General features: G+C 52.1%; 2 protein-coding genes across 2 annotated transcripts; both read left to right on the forward strand.

The window, feature by feature from the left end:
• Nucleotides 1–7,961: 7,961 nt before the first annotated feature.
• GIP (gastric inhibitory polypeptide) lies at nucleotides 7,962–12,146 on the forward strand. Its single transcript, XM_027906205.1, has 5 exons — nucleotides 7,962–8,089; nucleotides 9,048–9,194; nucleotides 9,497–9,625; nucleotides 11,727–11,819; nucleotides 12,123–12,146. The coding sequence occupies exons 1-5, from the start codon at nucleotides 8,010–8,012 to the stop codon at nucleotides 12,130–12,132; spliced, it is 459 nt and encodes a 152-aa protein (XP_027762006.1). The 5' UTR covers nucleotides 7,962–8,009; the 3' UTR covers nucleotides 12,133–12,146.
• Nucleotides 12,147–13,013: 867 nt separating this feature from the next.
• Nucleotides 13,014–16,661, forward strand: SNF8 (SNF8, ESCRT-II complex subunit). Its single transcript, XM_027906204.1, has 8 exons — nucleotides 13,014–13,096; nucleotides 13,721–13,771; nucleotides 13,917–14,055; nucleotides 14,334–14,438; nucleotides 14,956–15,028; nucleotides 15,431–15,572; nucleotides 15,715–15,789; nucleotides 16,413–16,661. The coding sequence occupies exons 1-8, from the start codon at nucleotides 13,043–13,045 to the stop codon at nucleotides 16,548–16,550; spliced, it is 777 nt and encodes a 258-aa protein (XP_027762005.1). The 5' UTR covers nucleotides 13,014–13,042; the 3' UTR covers nucleotides 16,551–16,661.
• Nucleotides 16,662–17,236: the final 575 nt, after the last annotated feature.

Raw genomic sequence — 17,236 nt, forward strand, 5'->3', positions numbered from 1 at the left:
GTCCCTGGGGAAAACCCTGCGGGGCCTTTTCCTCCCCCAGGAGCTCCTCCAGTCGGGGGTTCAGGCTTTAAAACCCCTCTGGAACGCTGATTTTTGGGTGGGCTTAGAAATGTGCTGAAGTTTGACTGCCCCACCAGCACAAAGCTGCTGCTGATTTAACACATCAAAACTGGCTGGGGGGAGAGTTGGATTTTTTTAAAGAGATTGAAATCTTTGAATGAGGCAGAAAAGGTCTTGATGAGTTCTCACAATTTATCTGCAGGTTCAGAGAGGTTTTTGTTGCCACTTGGGAGTTGGGGGAAATTTCTCGAGGGGGAAGTTTGAAACTGGGTGGTAAAAAGTAAAGCTGAGATTTCCCCAAAATGGGGGTTTGATACAAAAGTGAGCAATCCCTGCAGCCTGCTGAAAGGTTGTTGAGGCACAATATATCTAAAAATATATCTACAACAGAAATTGGTTTTATGGCAGATTAGCTGTAAACATGAGCAGATTATAGTCTTTTATTTTTCTCCCTGTTATCATTTAAATATTTCTTTAATTTGATTTTTTGGGGGTTGTGATTATTTTTTCATCTCTAGTGATACCCTCAGCATTTAATTTGGACAACATTAAAGATGCACTTACAAACCTCAGAAACTTTGAGGAAAATCTTCATTTCTGAAAGTTTGAAAATATTTATTAATTGTTTCCTAATAAGGGCTGCAAGTTTTCAGTAAAACACACAGGTCACAAGGGAAAACAAAAATAAGGATTTTCTTTGCACAGAATCTGTTTCAATCAAATCTCAACAAGCAGAAATAATCTGAGTATGCAGCAAAGCTGTCCCTAAAACATAGGTGAGAACTCAACAGAGTAAAAAGAGTCAGGGTCACAGTTGGGAAATATTTCCTTTTCCTTAAGTGGAATCCCAGTTTAAACCACCTTTTGTTCAGTTTTTACGATGTGGAAAATATTCCTGACTGGAAAAAGCAGCTCATATCTGAGATCCAGTTTGTTAAACCTCGTGTTGATAAATCCTGTGAAGAGGCAAAATTGCCACAAATGACTCAGTTTGCTTGAAAACAAAATCAGGGCTCGAGGTGGATCCCTGGGAATCTCCTGGTTCTCCCTGTGCCTGGAACATCCTCCTGGCATTGGAATGCTGCTCTGTTGGAGCTCTGGAGCAGAGGAGCATCCCCAGCCCCAGGGAAGGGGCTGAGCCGTGGGAAGAGCCCTTTTGCTCCCCGAGGACTGGGAAGTGGAGCAGCAGAAGGGAAGGTGGAAATGGTTAAACCTGCATCTCGCTGCGGGAGCTGCCCCTTCCCCAAACATCTCAGTGCTTCCCTTAAAAACAAAGCAAACACTGCCACAACCTCTGCCTTCAGAATCAATCCCATCTCCAGAAATCCTGCACTCCTGCTCCTAAAATCCTGGGATCCCTTTCAAACAAACCCAACAGAAAACCACAACCAACCAGCCATTGGCTTCCCCTCTCCATCTGCTGCCTTTCCGCTCCCTCCAGGGCAGGGGGCTGAGCCCCACGGAGCTCCGGGGCTGGAGCTGCTTCCCAGACCTCCTGGAGCACGAATTCCATGGTGGGGGGGTGGGGTGTGAACACACAGAGAAATGTTCAAACTGCAACCAAACAAAGCTGCATGGGATACATTGATTTTTTTATCCCCCCCCACAAACAACGGTTCATTTTTGGGGGGGTAAGAGGGGTTTACAGTCATTTTCTTTGTGTTAGTGGTAAATTCTAAATGTGAGGAAAAGAAATTCCCTATCAGAAGGAGCCCTGAAAAGTTGTTGTTGGGATAATCCCTTCAATTCTGATTTTTTCCCTCAGATGAAGATGCCACTGCTGCTTAGGACAGACCTTCCCAAACCTGTCAATTGGGTTTTTCTTCCTCAAAAATCCCCGGGAGCAGCTGGAGCAGCCATTTCTCCTACAGATGGCTGGAGCAGAGGGGGGAAAGTTTTGGTCTTGGTAGGATGATAAACTAAACTAACAGAGTTGGGAAAGCCTCGTGGGGGATGAATCCTGCCGTTGCTGAACTCCCCCTGACCTTATTTCGAGTCGGAGCCGCTCTTTTGAACCCCCCTCCAAACATTTGCAGCCCTTCCAGAGCCCAGATTAAACGTTTTCCTTCCAGCAGACGTGGGTGTTTCTACCAGATTTCCTTCAGACTGAAATAAATTGGTTTATCTCAGGTTTACGCTCCCCCAAGTAGGAACTTGGGGGCCCTACAATTCCGAGCTGCCACTTAAATCCCCCTGAGAACTGCGGGTTCTGCTTTCATCCTTCCACTTCTGCGAACTCCCCGGAGCAGGAGGCAGGGAAAAGCTCAGCCACTCATTCCCCAGCGTCCCCCCTGATTCCCTCTACCCAAAACAAGTGTGTCCCGGGAGGTGGGGACTCCCCAGCAGCTCTTTCTGTTGTGGGTCACTCTAAAAATGGAGGTCATTTCACAATCCCAAACCTTGACCCAAACCCCTGGTGCTGCCAGAAAAGGGACATTGGAGAGCAGAAAGGGCACGAGATGGAAATAATTCCACGTTACTGAACCGGCCACTTGTGCAGGCGCCCGGCCAGGGACCGGGCTGGGGATTCCTTGTCCTGCTGGTGCAGACTTGGGGTTTAGCAGGGACTGATTATTTCCTGCAGCTCCAGCGCTCCTGCCTCTCCAGCTGCTCGGTCCTGGCTCTACCTTCGCTCCAAGGGGGAATAAAGGATATTTTTCTGCACTGGAACAGCTGCCACGAGGCAAAGCATGTAAAGCACAGGTAGTTTTAGTGCTGGAGCAAACCTGGACCGTCTCTCCAGCCTCTGCAAGCAGCGACAGCAGAGCTGAAAGTTGAGGTCAGGGGATCTTTAGATGCAGCTCGAGGATCCAAATTAATCTTCCCCATGTGGATGTTTCAAACAAAAAACCCAGAGAGGTGGAATTTAGTTCCCAAGGCAGGTGGGCACTGTGTGTATGCTTTTTGCCCCTGCAGGTCCCTGCTCCCGGAGGAATGGCAAGGATTTAGGGGAAAAGAAACAAGCAGAGCGTGCAGCAAGGAGAATTTCATATTCCCAATGTTTTCTGGTTCCCATTTTTAATTGTTGTGGGGGGTTTTTTCCCCTTCCCAAAGGACTGGCAACCAGGAAGGCTCCGAGACATCCACCCCAGTGAGCTGAATTCCTGGAGAACAACCGCTGGAGCCTTGAAAGGCCCTCGGGATTGCTTGGAGTTAAAAGGGTGTCTTGGCATTTAAAAACACATCTGGGACTTTACCACGGGGAAAAGACCTGTTCTGTTGCCATCAGCACCAGAGGGGGAAGCAGGTCTGAGCCCAGAAGGGAGGATGAAGGGGTGGAAGTGGTGTTTGGTGCACCAAAGATCCCTGGAAATCCATCCTGGCATCACTTGTGTCCCCAGCGCAGCTCCGTGGGAATTCTGGGCTGGGATGAGCACAAAGAACGGGATGAGAACTGGGCAAACCCTCAGTACCTTCAGCTGGAGCCAAAGCTGCTCCCAGGGATGCTTTTCCCCGGCAGATTCCCGGGATCCTGCTCCTGCAGTGGGGTCTGTGTGGGGGAGGGCAGGGCTGGCTCAGCAGGCAGTGCCCGGCAGGGAGGGCAGCACAGCCCCAGCTCTCCCGTTCAACTGGCGGGGACACAAATCCCACAGCTGGGTGACACCTGAGCCAGAGTGTCCCTGTCCCACCTGGCACCCAGCTGAAGCTTGGGAATGACGGGAGAAGGCAGCAGAGCACAGGCAGTGCCAGCAGGTTGTGCTGCTGTGGCTGGGACGGGCTGAGGCTGCAGGAGGGCAAGGCTCGGATTGTTATTTGGGAAAAGCCTGGTTATCCCAAAGGGTAGGGGGAAGCAGGCATGGACACATGGCAGGCATGGACACATGGCAGGCATGGACACATGGCCCTCTTGGAGGGCAGCACTTGGCACCTCTGCACGTCCCAGAGCTGCAGTGACACAGGGAGGGTCAGCACAGGGACATCCATCAGGGGAACTCACACACACACACCTGCCTTTGGGGCTAAATCCCCCCTATCTGGGGCTTTTCTGTCTGAAATCAGAAACTCGGGGGGTTCTGCTTGGAGTGGAGCAGCTGCCCTGAAATAACCACAGCTGCAAACCCCAGGTCAACATTTAATGTTGCTGGATATTTATTTCACTCTATTAACTTTATACCCGACACAGGCACTTAATGAGAGCAAAACAAACAGGTTGCACTTTGGAGAAACAAGATATGGGGGTTGGCTGGGAGGGAAGGACCCAGAATACATATCATAAAGATATCAGGATAATCCATTTATTGATTAGCAATTGTGCCAGGAGTGTAAATTGGTCACTTGTAGCTGTTCCAGGGCACCATTTATTACATGGAAAGCTTTGGGAGCCCCTGGCTCGTGTCTGGTGGCTGAAGGACTAAGCCACGGGTTAAGTAGTCGCTGTGAAAGTAGTAATTACTCCCTAATAGCTCTGGACTCCTAATCTACACTAATAACAAACATCCTTCTGAGCCTTTATCTGGGTGCAATATTGGAGCAGGAGTTTTGCTGGAGAGCCTGGCAGTTGTGTAACTATGGAGCAGGGAGAGCCGGGTGGGGATCATTCCGAGCTCTCCTGCTGCAGGAACACAGTGGCTGAAACCAGTGTCTGTCTGACATTCTGTCTCAAAAGAGAAAGAAAACCCTCGCTTTTTAGAAAGAAAGTGGAAAATGGGTAGAGTTTATGTGGAGACACGAACCTCATCCTGAAGGATTTTGGGACAAGATCCACTGTGGTCGTGTATCCACAAAACCCTCTCCCACACCAAAGCCACCAACACTTGTTTTGCCATGATTGCTGCAATTCCACTAAGGAATTGCTTCTTGCTCAGCCCTGTCAAGCAGAAATCCTTCTTCTTTCCCACATAATTCCCTGATGCAGCTGAGGCAGCACAGAGCCGGAAGGATCCCCACAGCCCTCCTCCCCCAGGTGTGGGGGTGAATCCCCGAGCAGCTCCGCTCAGCTCCACACAAACAAGGCTGGCAGAACCCCAGGGGAAGGTTTGGACTTGGAGAACCTCCTCCCAAAGCTGAGGCTGCTCCAGGAGCAGGGCTGGGATGGGGATGTGCTCTGGGAGCCAGCACAGGCAGCCACGGGCACCGCTCAGTGCAGGATGGGAGCAGAGCTGGGATTGGGGGTTAGGCTGGAGCAAACCGGGAATCCTGCCCTGCTCCTTCACCAGCAGGATGTGATGGGATCTGCAGCAGCAGGAACACACCTGGTGGCAATCCCAAAGCAGGACTCAGTGTTCAAAGGGGTCCAGCCCTCCCAGAGAGATCCAGGGGGAGGTCTGACATCAGGATGATGTCCTCCTGGGCACGGAATCCCAGCAGAGCTGCTGGAAGTGGATTTCCCCCCTGTACTCTGCTGGTACAACCCACATCTGCAGAGCAGCTGCTCCCCTGGATCCAGCTGTGCAAGGGCAGGGTGGGGTGGTGGCCTGGCTGACCTGTGTCCCCAACAGCTGCAGATCCACAGGGAAACTCCATCGCTCACTCTGGACGGGAACTCCCAACGGGGGCTCAGGTCCAGCTGCTCCCCATCACCCCACCACCCTCCACCTCGTCAGCCAGGGCTGCCTCACCGTTCCCTACTGGTTTCCTGCCTCTCCATCCCCAGTTTTCTCCTCTTGGAGTGCACGTTTTGGGGAGCAGATGTTGGATTTGGGATTTTCAGACCCCTGGACTTCGTGGTGACAAAAACAACAATGATGGGACCCAGTGATGTTAGCAAAGTCTTCCCTCCTGTAAGAAAAAGAAGGAGCAGGTTGGATCTCTCCACGGCAAAAGAAAGGATGGAAGTTAAGGAAGGTTTTACCACGGAAGGAGTTGATGTATGGAATTCAGATTTCAGCCAGCGCATTATGCTCTCAATCCCGATTTTGTGATACATAATGGTTTAATTGCCATTAATGTAAACATATCTAAAAAGGTTATTTCCCTGCTCTGGAGGTCAATGCACCTAATGGAGCAGCTCTAAGTGGGTCGGAATTGCTCTGATTAGGTGCTGGATTTCCTGTTTACCTCCTGGAAGTGGGTTTGGTGCTGCACAGCTCAGGTATATAAACACCCCAAAGGCTCTCCTCGCCACCTGAAATCCCCTGGGAGCTCCAGAGAAGGAGGAAGGTAAGGAATTCCATGTCTGTCTCTCTTTGGATCTTTGGGCTGTAAAGGGAAACAGTTCCCTCAGAGGGGAAAATGGCAAATAACAGGTTGGGATTTGCAGCTACACAGGGAAAGGAGGAGAAATAATTGCTTTTTGGTTGCCTTGTGGGACCTCTCAGCTCTGGATCAAACAGGGATAACACTTTTCCCAAGGCAGGTGGCTTTACACAGGGGACTGGAAGAGCTCGGTGTTGCAAAGATCCCCCTCTTTTTTGGGAGAAATCAAATCCTGGGATCAGACCAGGGCAGGGATCACGGGGAGCTCATGCCAGGCAGGGCAGGCAGAGCTCAGCTACTCCAGGGCAGTGTCACACAGGCAAAGGGCTCCTGGATTAATTCAAAACCATTTCCCAACAGTTTATGGAAACATGGACTGTCTTCCTCCCTTTCTGGGTAAGTCCTGCAGGGAGGGAGTTCTGCCCTTCCCTAAAATCAGGGCTACCACACATTCCCTCTCCTAGCTCCATAAATAACTGCCCTATTCTTGCACAACTTTGATATTTTCAGGTCCATCACCATACCCAGAGTTGTATCACCAAGATAAAGAAAAATAAGAGGGAAAACTCCAGTTATTTAGTCATGACTTCCCCCCCCTCCATTCTTATAAAAATACCCCTCAGCTTCTCGTGTAACCAAATTTACTTGTGCTCTCAGTGACTATTTGTTACTCCATAACCACTTATCTTTTGTTCCTTTACCTTCTTTAGCTCTAAGAAATCAGGGGGTTTGCCAGTGTTTAGAGTGTTACACCTTGCTTTTCAGAGGAACTCGATGTCTCTAAGATAATGTAACTCCTTTAGTGTTTTTCTCAATTAATAGGAAGGGCTGAAAACATTTGTAAGAATGTCCTGATTTTTCCAGAGATTAAAAAAAAAAAAATGCCGAAATTACAACAACATCCAAACTTGCAAATTCTTGTTCTCTGCAAAACTATAATGGGGCTGTTGGAAGAGAACAAATAACTACCCAGAGGAATAAAGTTCTGTCGCGTGTGAATAAATTACTGAAGGCTGGGAGATGTGAGTTCTGATCCAGAGCTTTCCCTCTGTCTTTATTTTCGTTAACAGCAGCTCGCCTTTGCCAGAAATAAATACAACAAAGGCAAGGTGAGGGACAACCAAAATATCCCTGAGCCAGGATCAAAGCCTTTTTTTGTGGGGGGTTTGCAGTGCTGGGATAGTAATTAAACGAGCTCAGATGTCCAAGGGCTGTAGGACCGCGGACATGAGGACAAGGAACAGCTTGAAACCAATAAATCTTGGAATCTGCTCCTGTCGCTGCCCGTGGGAGATTTTTCATAACTGATGCTCAGTCCCTACACAGGGCACTACCCATCCCAGCAGAGAAATCCCCCAGAAATTAGCTCAGGCTCCCAAAGCCCGTGGAAGTGCAGGGTGGGGTGAGCAGGGGGCCGTTGCTGCTGAATTCCCTGACCCAACAGACGTTCCCATTCACAGGCTCGAGGCTGAACCGACCCTCAGAGCACAATGAGGTACCCCCAGGGTCAGCTTGTAAACACGGGGGAAGACAAAGCCCTTCCCCCTGGGAATGTGAGACCCACCAGGGATTGGATGGGTACAATAAAAGTTATGGGGACCGGCCCTTAAAAGCCACCGCAGTGGAAGGAGCATCAGCATGGCCGGGGTGACTTCACTGGAAGGGCAGGAGAGGGTTTGGAGATGGGTGGAGGGGACACGTTCACAAGCACAGGCACGTGCCCAGCCACCCCCCATCCCTGTCCCTTGTGTGTGTTCCAGGGGCTGGACACCTGGAATTTCCCCTGCTCTGGGACAGAGAAACCCGCCAGGAAAATGTCCTTCAAGTCTTTCAAGGTTCTCTCGCTGCTCGTCGCCTCCCTGGGCTTCGTTTTGATGGAAGAGAACGTCTCGGGGTAAGTAACACTCTCCAAGTGTTTTGGAAAGCTCCCGGTGTATTTTGAGCCTTTTCCAGCTCCTCTGGAGGCAAATGGACCCTTTCCATTGGCACGGTGGTGAGTAGGTGAGAACATGAGTCCTGAGGTAGATCTGGGATCAGAGACATCCCGGGTACAGAGATGAGCACGAGATAAGAGGGAGATCAAACCAGAGCCCTGAGCCTTTGAGCCAGAGCCAGGAACTCCCATGTTTTCCCTACAAACTTTGTGGCTGTGGGTGAGGAGGAACAAGCTGGAAGTCAACCAGGGAGAGAAGGTTGTCTGAGAACAAGAACAAGATGTAATCACCTTCCATGAACGGGGCCAGAGGGCACCCAGTTCTGGGAAGCTTCTGGAGTTATGACCAGTTACGTAAGGCAGGTAGATTATAAAGACTTTCCCTCTCTTTCCCTGACTCCTGCTAGAAAATTCCCAACTATCACCCCAGAAGATCTAAAAACCTCTTTATTAGAGCAGTGGGAACTGCTGCAATCCCAGAGAACAGCTCTAAAACAGATCAGCCCTGAAATCCATTGCTAACTTGGTGGCCACCAGCTCTGTCTGTGCTGGTTTCGAGGTCATCCCCATCTCCCGCCATCCCCTCTGAGCCTCTCGAGGGCACGGGGGAACTTTCCCACCAGAGGAGAGATCCTGAGCACGGTCGGTGCCTCAGCCCAGCGACAAATGGATGGGGAAAACCACCCTGATTCCAGAGCAGCAGCAAATCCCCGGAGCTGGTCTCCTCCTGAGCCCCCAAATCCGGGCTGGAATTGTGTGGAAAATGGGTGAGGGGAGTGCCAGCCCCTGCCCAGGGCATGAAGGGCTGCCCGGAGCAGGGCAGAGGTTCAAAGTGCTGCTGGCAGGGGGGTGTGACCCCAACCCCCGTTATCTCCCGCTCGGGCAGGACTCACTGTGTGTCCCTGTGCTCTCATCCCAGCGCCAGCCTGAGGATTCCCGCTGCCAGCACAGTGCAGAGACGCTACTCCGAGGCCACCCTGGCGAGCGACTACAGCCGCACGATGGACAACATGCTGAAGAAGAACTTCGTGGAGTGGCTGCTGGCCAGGAGGGAGAAGAAAAGCAAGTAAGTGCTTGGACTTCCACCGCTCCCACATCCCAAATTCCGGCTGTCGCCAGCCAACCGCTGGCTGGAGCAGGCAGAGCCGGGGCTGTTTTCCTTGGAGTGCAGCGGGGATTCTCCAGGAGCTTGGTTTTCGGGTTGTGTCTCCGAAGCCGAGGAAGCGTTTCTGATCTGTCGGCATCTCCCTCCCTGGCCAAACCCGCCTGGCAGATGGAGCGGGAGGGAGCTGGGATTTGTGGAAAAGCAACATTCTGGCACCCTCTTGTGGCATTTCGGGCTGATTTCTTCCCCTTTGGACTTCGCAGCGACATCGTGGAGTACAAGAGGGAAGCTGAGCCCCAGGGACCAGCTGCGGGTGGGCAGAGAACGGACTTGGGCTCCCAAGAAGCCAAAGATTTCCTCACCTGGATTCTGAGAGCCAAGGGAAATCAGAGGTGAGGGGGGCGAGCAGAGAGGGGAAGTCGGGAGGCAGGGAGGGATGAGGATTCCAGGTGTTTAACATCCTGGGGCATAAGGGTGACAAGCAGGAAAACAGGAGGGGTTTGACTTGAAAAAGGAAATTCCGAATTTTGCGATTCTCTCTGCCGATGGAAAGAGCAAAGCCGAAAATAAAATAGCCTAATTTTGAAGTTTCTCACATAATACGAAAGGAAGGACGTCATGCGGAGGATTGGGGTTGTCTTGTTTTAGCCAGTGCCAGCACAGGCTCATCAAAGGTCAGATTTTTGGCAGGGCTGGGGCACATCCACCCCTCAAACACCCCAACCCCCAGGGAGTGGAGAAGCCAAAACGAAGAGCTTTGACCCGCTCAAAACAAAGCCCTCTGGAAAGCAAACTTCTCAGTTAAAGTGAGATGGAACTGATACATTTCTGCCAAAGGTTTTGATTTGATCAAATCGCCCCAGAGGAAAAAAAACAAACCAAGCAGAACCAACCCCACTCGTTCACACTCAGAGTGTTGACCTGTTCATTTAAAAAGAGGAAACAAATTATTATTTCCTTTTATTGCTGCTTTTAAAGGGGAAAAAAACCCTGTCAGCTAAACATGAAACAAGGCAGGAGAGATTCCTGCCTGCTCCAGGAGGAATTTCCCAGCTTATTCCTGATCTGAGAGAACCCACAAAGGGCACAGATTTCATTTTTTTTCTTCTTTTTTTTTTTTTAAAGCTGTAATCACCTTAAAATACTTCTAAGATGTAATCACCTTAATGATTACACACACCATCATTATTATAATACATCATTAAGAACGTTTTTAATCATCCTCAAATGTTCCTAAAGATGAAATCCCCTGCGAGTGGTCCCAGGGAATGGTGGGGAGGTGCAAACAGGTACCTCTGGGCCAGGTAAGGGAGTCCATCTGGAGCTCCTGCCGCTCATCCCGTGTTTTCCAAACCATCTGGCTGGGGGCTGGTGCATCTCAGCAGCTTTGTGCTGTGTCAGCGAGTCCACAGCCTGGCAATGGGCTGCTCCACCTCCCCCCAGCCCAGCTTATGCCACAAACCTTCAAAAAAGCAAATTAGACTCCAGCCTGCAGGAAAACAATCTGCTCTGGGGAGCTTTCTGTGTTCAAAAAATACCCACCAATAAACACTGAATTTCTGTAGCGTGGAGGGATTTTAGGAAACCTCACAGGCTGCTGCTGTAAGGAAGGGGGAGGGGGAAGAAGCACTTACAACACCCAGCCCACTTTTCCAGGCACAATCCTGGTGTTTTCTGGGAAAAAAAAAAAAAAAAGGGATTTTTAACTACAGGGGGTCATGGGACAGTCACCCAGAACAAGAATCTGGGGATGTTTCTTGTTTTTTTTCCAGCCTTTGCATGATAACAGTGTCAGAAAAGAGGGTTTGGGGCGAGCAGGGCAGGGGAAAGGAGCAGAGTTGTGGTTCACAGAGGTGTCTGGGGCCAAGCACTTGGAAAAATGCGACACCCAGAGCTGCCAGTCGTCCTGAAAATCCAGAATCAAAGGAACCAGGGCTTTGAGGGATCCGGGGAGGTCGCTCAGTCTGACCCCTGCTCCAAAGCAGGATCAAACTGGTCCTGACAGATGTTTGTCCAACCTGTTCCGGGGCAGGGGAGGAGGGGGAAGGGAGAGCTTTGATGCTCAAGATTAATCAGCTTGATTAGTTTCATCTGAAAGAGTAATTTCTGGTGTGTTCCTAAGTGCTCTTCGTTGTAAAAAATAATGCAAGTCGCAGGGGAAAGCCCTTTTGGAAACAGAGGTGTTTTGTTGGGAGTTTGGAGCGTGGATGCTGCTTCCCCCCCCCGCCTTTGTGAGAGGATTTGGGATGCAGGGAGTTGTTCCCTCCCCTCCCCTGAGCCTGAGAGACTCTGCTGAGCAGCCCAAACACTCCAAGATCAAGGGATGTCCCCGTGTCAACACGAGGTTAAAGCTTTTTGGGGGGGTTATCCCAGTCGGAGAGATGAGACAGTGAAATCTCCCTGTGAACTTGGGGGGGTTGGGAAAAAGGGATGTCAGACACAGGATTTTTTTGGGCTTGCCTCTCATCTGTGTTTTTATGACTATTTTTACAGCTTTTCTTCTCTGGAAGACTCAGAAGGGCTGAAGGGTGTTTTGAACCCCGAGTTCCTGACGTGGTTGATGTCGACTGATCTCTGCAGACCAAGGTGAGTGGCTGTTCTACGTGTTCCCAATGGATCCCTTGTCCCCAAAAATACCTGTTGCAGTGCTCAGTCCATCAGTTTAGGGTTTCTTTGGATAACCAGAGTGCTTCCACGGCACTGTTTGGCTGCCGCATCCCTGGAAGTGTCCAAGGCCAGGTTGGACGGGGCTTGGAGCAGCCTGGGATAGTGGGAGGTGTCCCTGCCCACGGCATGGGGTGAGACTGGATGGGATTTAAGGTCCTTCCCCTGCAAAAGGTGCAGGGACACAGGAATTTATGCTTTTCTTTCCCATTTCTTCTTTGTTAGAACTGCATAAATCCAGGGCTCTCCCGAGGAACTCCCTCTTCATCCCATCAGACACACGAGGAGGAGGAGGAGGATGGTTTCTTCTACTTACCCTGCTCTGTGCACACAGTTTATTTTATTCATGCAATAAAGAGTTTTTAATTTGAGGCCGAAATAAGATTTGGAGAAACCTAATGTGGGGATGGGCTATAAAATATTGCTGAATTGCTAAATAAATGTCATAGAATCACAGAACGGTTTGGTTGGAAGGGACCTTAAAGCTCATCCATGGGCAGGGACACCCTTCCACCATCCCAGGCTTCTCCAAGCCCCGTCCCACCTGGCCTGGGACAATCCCAGGGATGGGGCAGCCACAGCTGCTCTGGCAAAGCTGTGCCAGGGCCTCGCCACACACGGCCTGAGCCCCCCTGAGCCCCTCAGAGCCCTCCCTGAGCCCCTCAGAGCCCCCCTGAGCCCCCCAGAGCCCCTCTGAGCCCTTCAGAGCCTCCTGGAGCCCCTCAGAGCCCCCTCCCAGCCCTTCAGACCCCACCTTGAGCCCCTCGCACCTCTCGAGTCCCTCAGACCCTCCCCGAGCCCCTCAGACCCCACCTGAGACCCCCTGAGCTCCTCAGACCCCATCTAGGACCCTTTGAGCCCCTCAAAGTCCCCCTCAGATCCCCCCAGAGCCCCTCAGACCCTCCCTGAGCCCCTTAGGATCCCACTTGAGCTCCCCGGAGCTCCTCCCGGAGCCCCCCAGCTCCCGCTGTCCCCGCTCCGAGCCCCTCCCGGTGCCGGTCCCTCCCCTCAGGGTGTGCCCTGTGCCGGTCCGTCCCTCCCGGTGCCGGTCCCTCCCCTCAGGGTGTGCCCTGTGCCGCTCCGTCCCTCCTGTGTCGGTCCGTCCCTCCCCGGCGCCGGGCGATGCCGTCAGCGGCGGGGCCGCCATGCACCGGCGAGGGGTGGGCGCGGGGGCGATCGCCAAGAGGAAACTCGCCGAGGTGGGGGGGACACGGCATGGGGACGGGGATGGGGACGGGGATGGGGACGGGGATGGGGTCAGGGGGATGGGGACGGGGATGGGGATGGGGACGGGGGGCGAGGGGCGTGCCGGGCCCGGCCACGGCGGAACAGGCACAGGGGAGGGGGAGGGCACCGGGACACAGCGGGGCCGGGGGAGGGGGTTCAGGGACCCCCGTGTGGGGGGGAGCGGCCAGAGCCCCTGATTCGGGGTGGGGGATTCTGCCAGGGTCCATTGGTGCCATGGGAGCGGGGTCAAGGCCCTCATTCTGGGGAAGGGGAGCTGCCAGAGCCCCTAATTTGGGACGGGGAGAGCTGCCAGGCTCTTTTGGTACCGTGGGAGGGGGTTCAGGACCCCCAGTCTCGAGTGGAGGCTCTGCCACGGCCCACTGGGGCGATGTGAGAGGGCCCAGGCTCCCCCAGCCCTGTGTGGGGCCACCCCATCCTCACATCTCCCCCCATCCCTGCTCTGAGCAGGATGCCCCGAGCCTGCCCTGGGCCCTGTATCCTCCCGGTGCATCCATCCCTCAGGAACATTCCTTCCGGAGTGCTGGCTCCAGGCCCACCTTCGGCACTGTGTCCCTCATCCTGTGTTCCCTCTGCAGGCCAAGTACAAGGAGCGAGGGACGGTCCTGGCCGAAGACCAGCTGGCCCAGGTGGGAGATCCCCCCCTGCCCTGGGGTTGTCCCCCCCCTGTCCCCTTCTGCACTCATGTCCAGGGCATTTTCCATGCCCAGTGCCTCATCCCCAGCGCTGCCTGCTCCTGGTTTGTTCTCAGTGTTCTCCTCAATTCCCTTCCAGATGTCCAAGCAGCTGGACATGTTTAAGACCAACCTGGAAGAGTTTGCCAGCAAACACAAGCAGGAGATCCGGAAAAACCCCGAGTTCCGGGTGCAGTTCCAGGATATGTGTGCGACCATTGGAGTGGATCCCTTGGCGTGTGAGCAACAGGCCCTGGGCTCGAGGGCAGGATTCATCTCGCTGTTCCCAGACTCCACACAGCTCGTGGGGGAGCTGGGGGAAAGTTGTCCTAGAGGAAAACTGCCGGTGCTTTGATTCCTGGGGCTTGGGAATCGGTGGGATGCACCCTTGGGTGGGGGAAAACAGGTGGAGGTAACAGAAATCCAGGTCCTCCCTGTGAGGTTTGTGACCTGCCTTCACACCAAGAAGGATATTTTTCCCAATGTTCCAACCCCATTTCCCTCTCTCACATTGCAGCTGGTAAAGGATTCTGGTCGGAGATGTTGGGAGTTGGAGATTTTTACTACGAGCTGGGAGTGCAGATCGTTGAAGTTTGTTTGGCTCTGAAACACAGGAATGGAGGTGAGGATCCCACGCTGATTCCCGGGAGATACCACTCACCAGGAGCACTTTTCCCACTTCACTGATCCAGAAATCACCAACTCTGCCCTGTCTAGGGAACTAAAATGTAATGGAAAAGGATCATGAAAAGGAGCAGGGATCAGTGGCAATCCTGAAGGAGTTTGAGCCTGCTTGGAGCCTGAGATTGGCTCTGAAGGATCCCAGCAATATCCAGAAGGTTGGAATAGCAGATAGAAGTGCTTAATTAACAGATAGCAGATCTTCTTCACTCCAGAAGGGCAGTGTGAGACCAGGAATGGGCTGCAGCAAAGCCAGTGAAACGCCCACATTTTGTGGGAGAAGGAAACAGCTGCCTGGGGACAAGACTGGGTCATTGTCTCACCCAGTGCTTCATCCTGGGAACAATGAACAGACACTGGGAGGCTTTGGCAAAGCACAAAGGAGCCCTGACTACTCTCTCTGGAGTAGTTTTGTTGCCATGAGTGATGTTTTCCTGTCCCCTCTTGTTGTCTCCCAGGGCTGATAACACTGGAAGAACTTCACCAGCAAGTGCTGAAGGGCAGAGGGAAGTTTGCTCAGGATGTCAGCCAGTGAGTGTCTGGGTGTCCCAGGGAAGGGGAACCAAACAGGATTTGGGGAAGAAAAGGGGGTGACTGGTTTGGGGCCTCCAAACCTGGCTTCCATGTGATTCACAGTTAATGACTCAGCACACTGCTGCTGCCTGAAATGGTTTTCTCTGAAGGTCCTCAGGCTTCAAGGACTGTTGCCTTGAGCTGGGGACAATTATTTCCCCACAAATCCAGCCCCAGGCTGCTGGAGCTGCTGTGGCCTCCTCAGCAGCAGATTGTAGGACACAACTCAAACTTAATTGGGGCTGAATCTTCAAGCTTAGCACTTGAGGCTCAGCTGCTCGTGGCTTCTGCTTGAGTCTCCCTCAGCTCCAGGTCTGTAGGGCGCAGTTTGAGAGGCTCTAACTGCCCTCTGCTCCTCAGGGATGATCTCCTCCGTGCCATCAAGAAGCTGAAGGTCCTGGGGAATGGCTTTGGGATTATCCCTGTTGGTGGAACGTATCTGATCCAGTCTGTGCCAGCTGAGCTGAACATGGATCACACTGTTGTCCTGCAGCTGGCAGAGGTACCAGCTGTTAAACACACCTTGCTGCTTCCCTGGCAGGGAACTGGGATCAGACCTGTGGGCAAAACTGTCCCTGCTCTGATAAACTAGGGATTTAAGTCTTGACTCGAAGCTGATGGTGTTTTTCCTCTTTTTTCCCCAGAAAAAGGGCTTTGTGACAGTCAGTGAGATCAAGTCCAGCCTGAAGTGGGAGACGGAACGTGCAAAGCAAGTGCTGGTAGGTGGGGGGGTCTCGTGTGCCAGGAGGGCTGTTCCTGCAGGGCACACACGGGGCTGGGAAGGCAGCACCAGGGATGCACAGGGACCCTGAGCTGCTGGAAGTCCAACAGCAGAGCACACACTGTGTAAACGTGGACTGGGGAAAGCAGAATCCCAGGAGCTGCAGATATTCCCCCGCTTTCACTGATTTCATAGCATAGTTTGGGTGGGAAGGGACCTTAAAGCCCATCCAGTCCCACCCCCTGCCACAGGCACCTTCCACCGGCCCAGGTTGCTCCAGGTTCCATCCAGCCTGGCCTTGGACACTCCCAGGGCTGGGGCAGCCACAGCTTCTCTGGGCAACCTGTGCCAGGGCCTGCCCACCCTCACAGAGAGGAATTTCTTCCCAGTATCCCACCTAACCCTGTCCTCTTTGAATCTCTGAAGTCAGTTTGAATCCTGTGAGCTCATACACACAGGAAGATGTCTGGACTATATTCCTCCTGGTCAAGTTGAATAAAAATTATCACAGCCCAAGTTCTACCCCCTCCTTTCCCTATAATGAAGGTGGGATTGGGCTCTCTTGGGAATGTCCCCTGAGCCATTCAGGTTTCACTCACAGTTTCTGCTCTGTTTGTACAGGAACACTTGCTGAAGGAAGGAATGGCCTGGCTGGATGAGCAGGCACCAGAAGAACCTCAGTACTGGCTCCCTGCTCTCTTTACAGAGCTGTACTCTCAGGAAATCACTCCAGAGGAAGCCAAGGAGGCAATTCCTTGACTGCTCCCTGCTCTGTGCCTGTCTAGAATCCTCGGGAGGTTCTCTGCATATCACCTGAAACACAGGGACAGTGGACTTCAAATAAAAGTTTTGTAAAAAGTGTCTACCTTGGAAAATTTTCTAAGATTCGTTCCTGCTGGCTTACCTCTGGATGTGCTCCCTGGCTGGGGGTGGAAATGCCACTTGCTCCTGGAAACTAAATGTCACAGCAAGAGGAAAAGTATCTGGAGTCCTAAAGGATGCAAATGGGATTCTGGCTAAAGAAGTGGGGAAGCTGTTGGGTAGCTCTCTGCTCTGTGAAGGAGTTGCTGGTTGGTTGGTTGTTGTTCCACTAAGGAATTACCACAGGCTCCATTCTGCCAAAACAAACTTTATTGCACAAAAAAAAAAAAAGAAAAGAAAAAAAAAGGAAAAAAAAAAAAAGAATCTTATGTACAATAGTATATAAACAAGGTATCTTAGAGTGACTCTTGTGCATATATTTTCAACTCAATTAGGTCTAAAAATCTGTTGCTAAAACATCTCTGCCTAGAGCAGTCATTGAGGATTGTCACTTGGAAATGGAGACATTCAGAAATGGCAGGACAGAACGTCAGAGCTACAAAACTAATACTTCTCTTACAGCCACATGCGAGGTGGGTGAGTAGTGTCCACAATAAGGCATTTTCTCGTTTCCTTGGATGGGT

The sequence above is a fragment of the Empidonax traillii genome, unplaced genomic scaffold (genome assembly GCF_003031625.1).
Source record: "Empidonax traillii isolate 1590-97213 ecotype Southwest subspecies unplaced genomic scaffold, ASM303162v1 scaffold1259:size168962, whole genome shotgun sequence".
Taxonomy (NCBI): Eukaryota; Metazoa; Chordata; class Aves; order Passeriformes; family Tyrannidae; genus Empidonax; species Empidonax traillii.

Bases quoted from the DNA above. Each gene is read 5' to 3' on its own strand.
- GIP (XM_027906205.1), top strand. From the start codon at position 8,010: ATGTCCTTCAAGTCTTTCAAGGTTCTCTCGCTGCTCGTCGCCTCCCTG. The intron at 8,090-9,047 runs GTAAGTAACACT...CTCTCATCCCAG, and splicing joins ATGGAAGAGAACGTCTCGGG to CGCCAGCCTGAGGATTCCCG. The intron at 9,626-11,726 runs GTGAGGGGGGCG...CTATTTTTACAG, and splicing joins AGAGCCAAGGGAAATCAGAG to CTTTTCTTCTCTGGAAGACT.
- SNF8 (XM_027906204.1), top strand. From the start codon at position 13,043: ATGCACCGGCGAGGGGTGGGCGCGGGGGCGATCGCCAAGAGGAAACTC. The intron at 15,573-15,714 runs GTACCAGCTGTT...TTTTTTCCCCAG, and splicing joins TTGTCCTGCAGCTGGCAGAG to AAAAAGGGCTTTGTGACAGT. The intron at 15,790-16,412 runs GTAGGTGGGGGG...CTGTTTGTACAG, and splicing joins AACGTGCAAAGCAAGTGCTG to GAACACTTGCTGAAGGAAGG.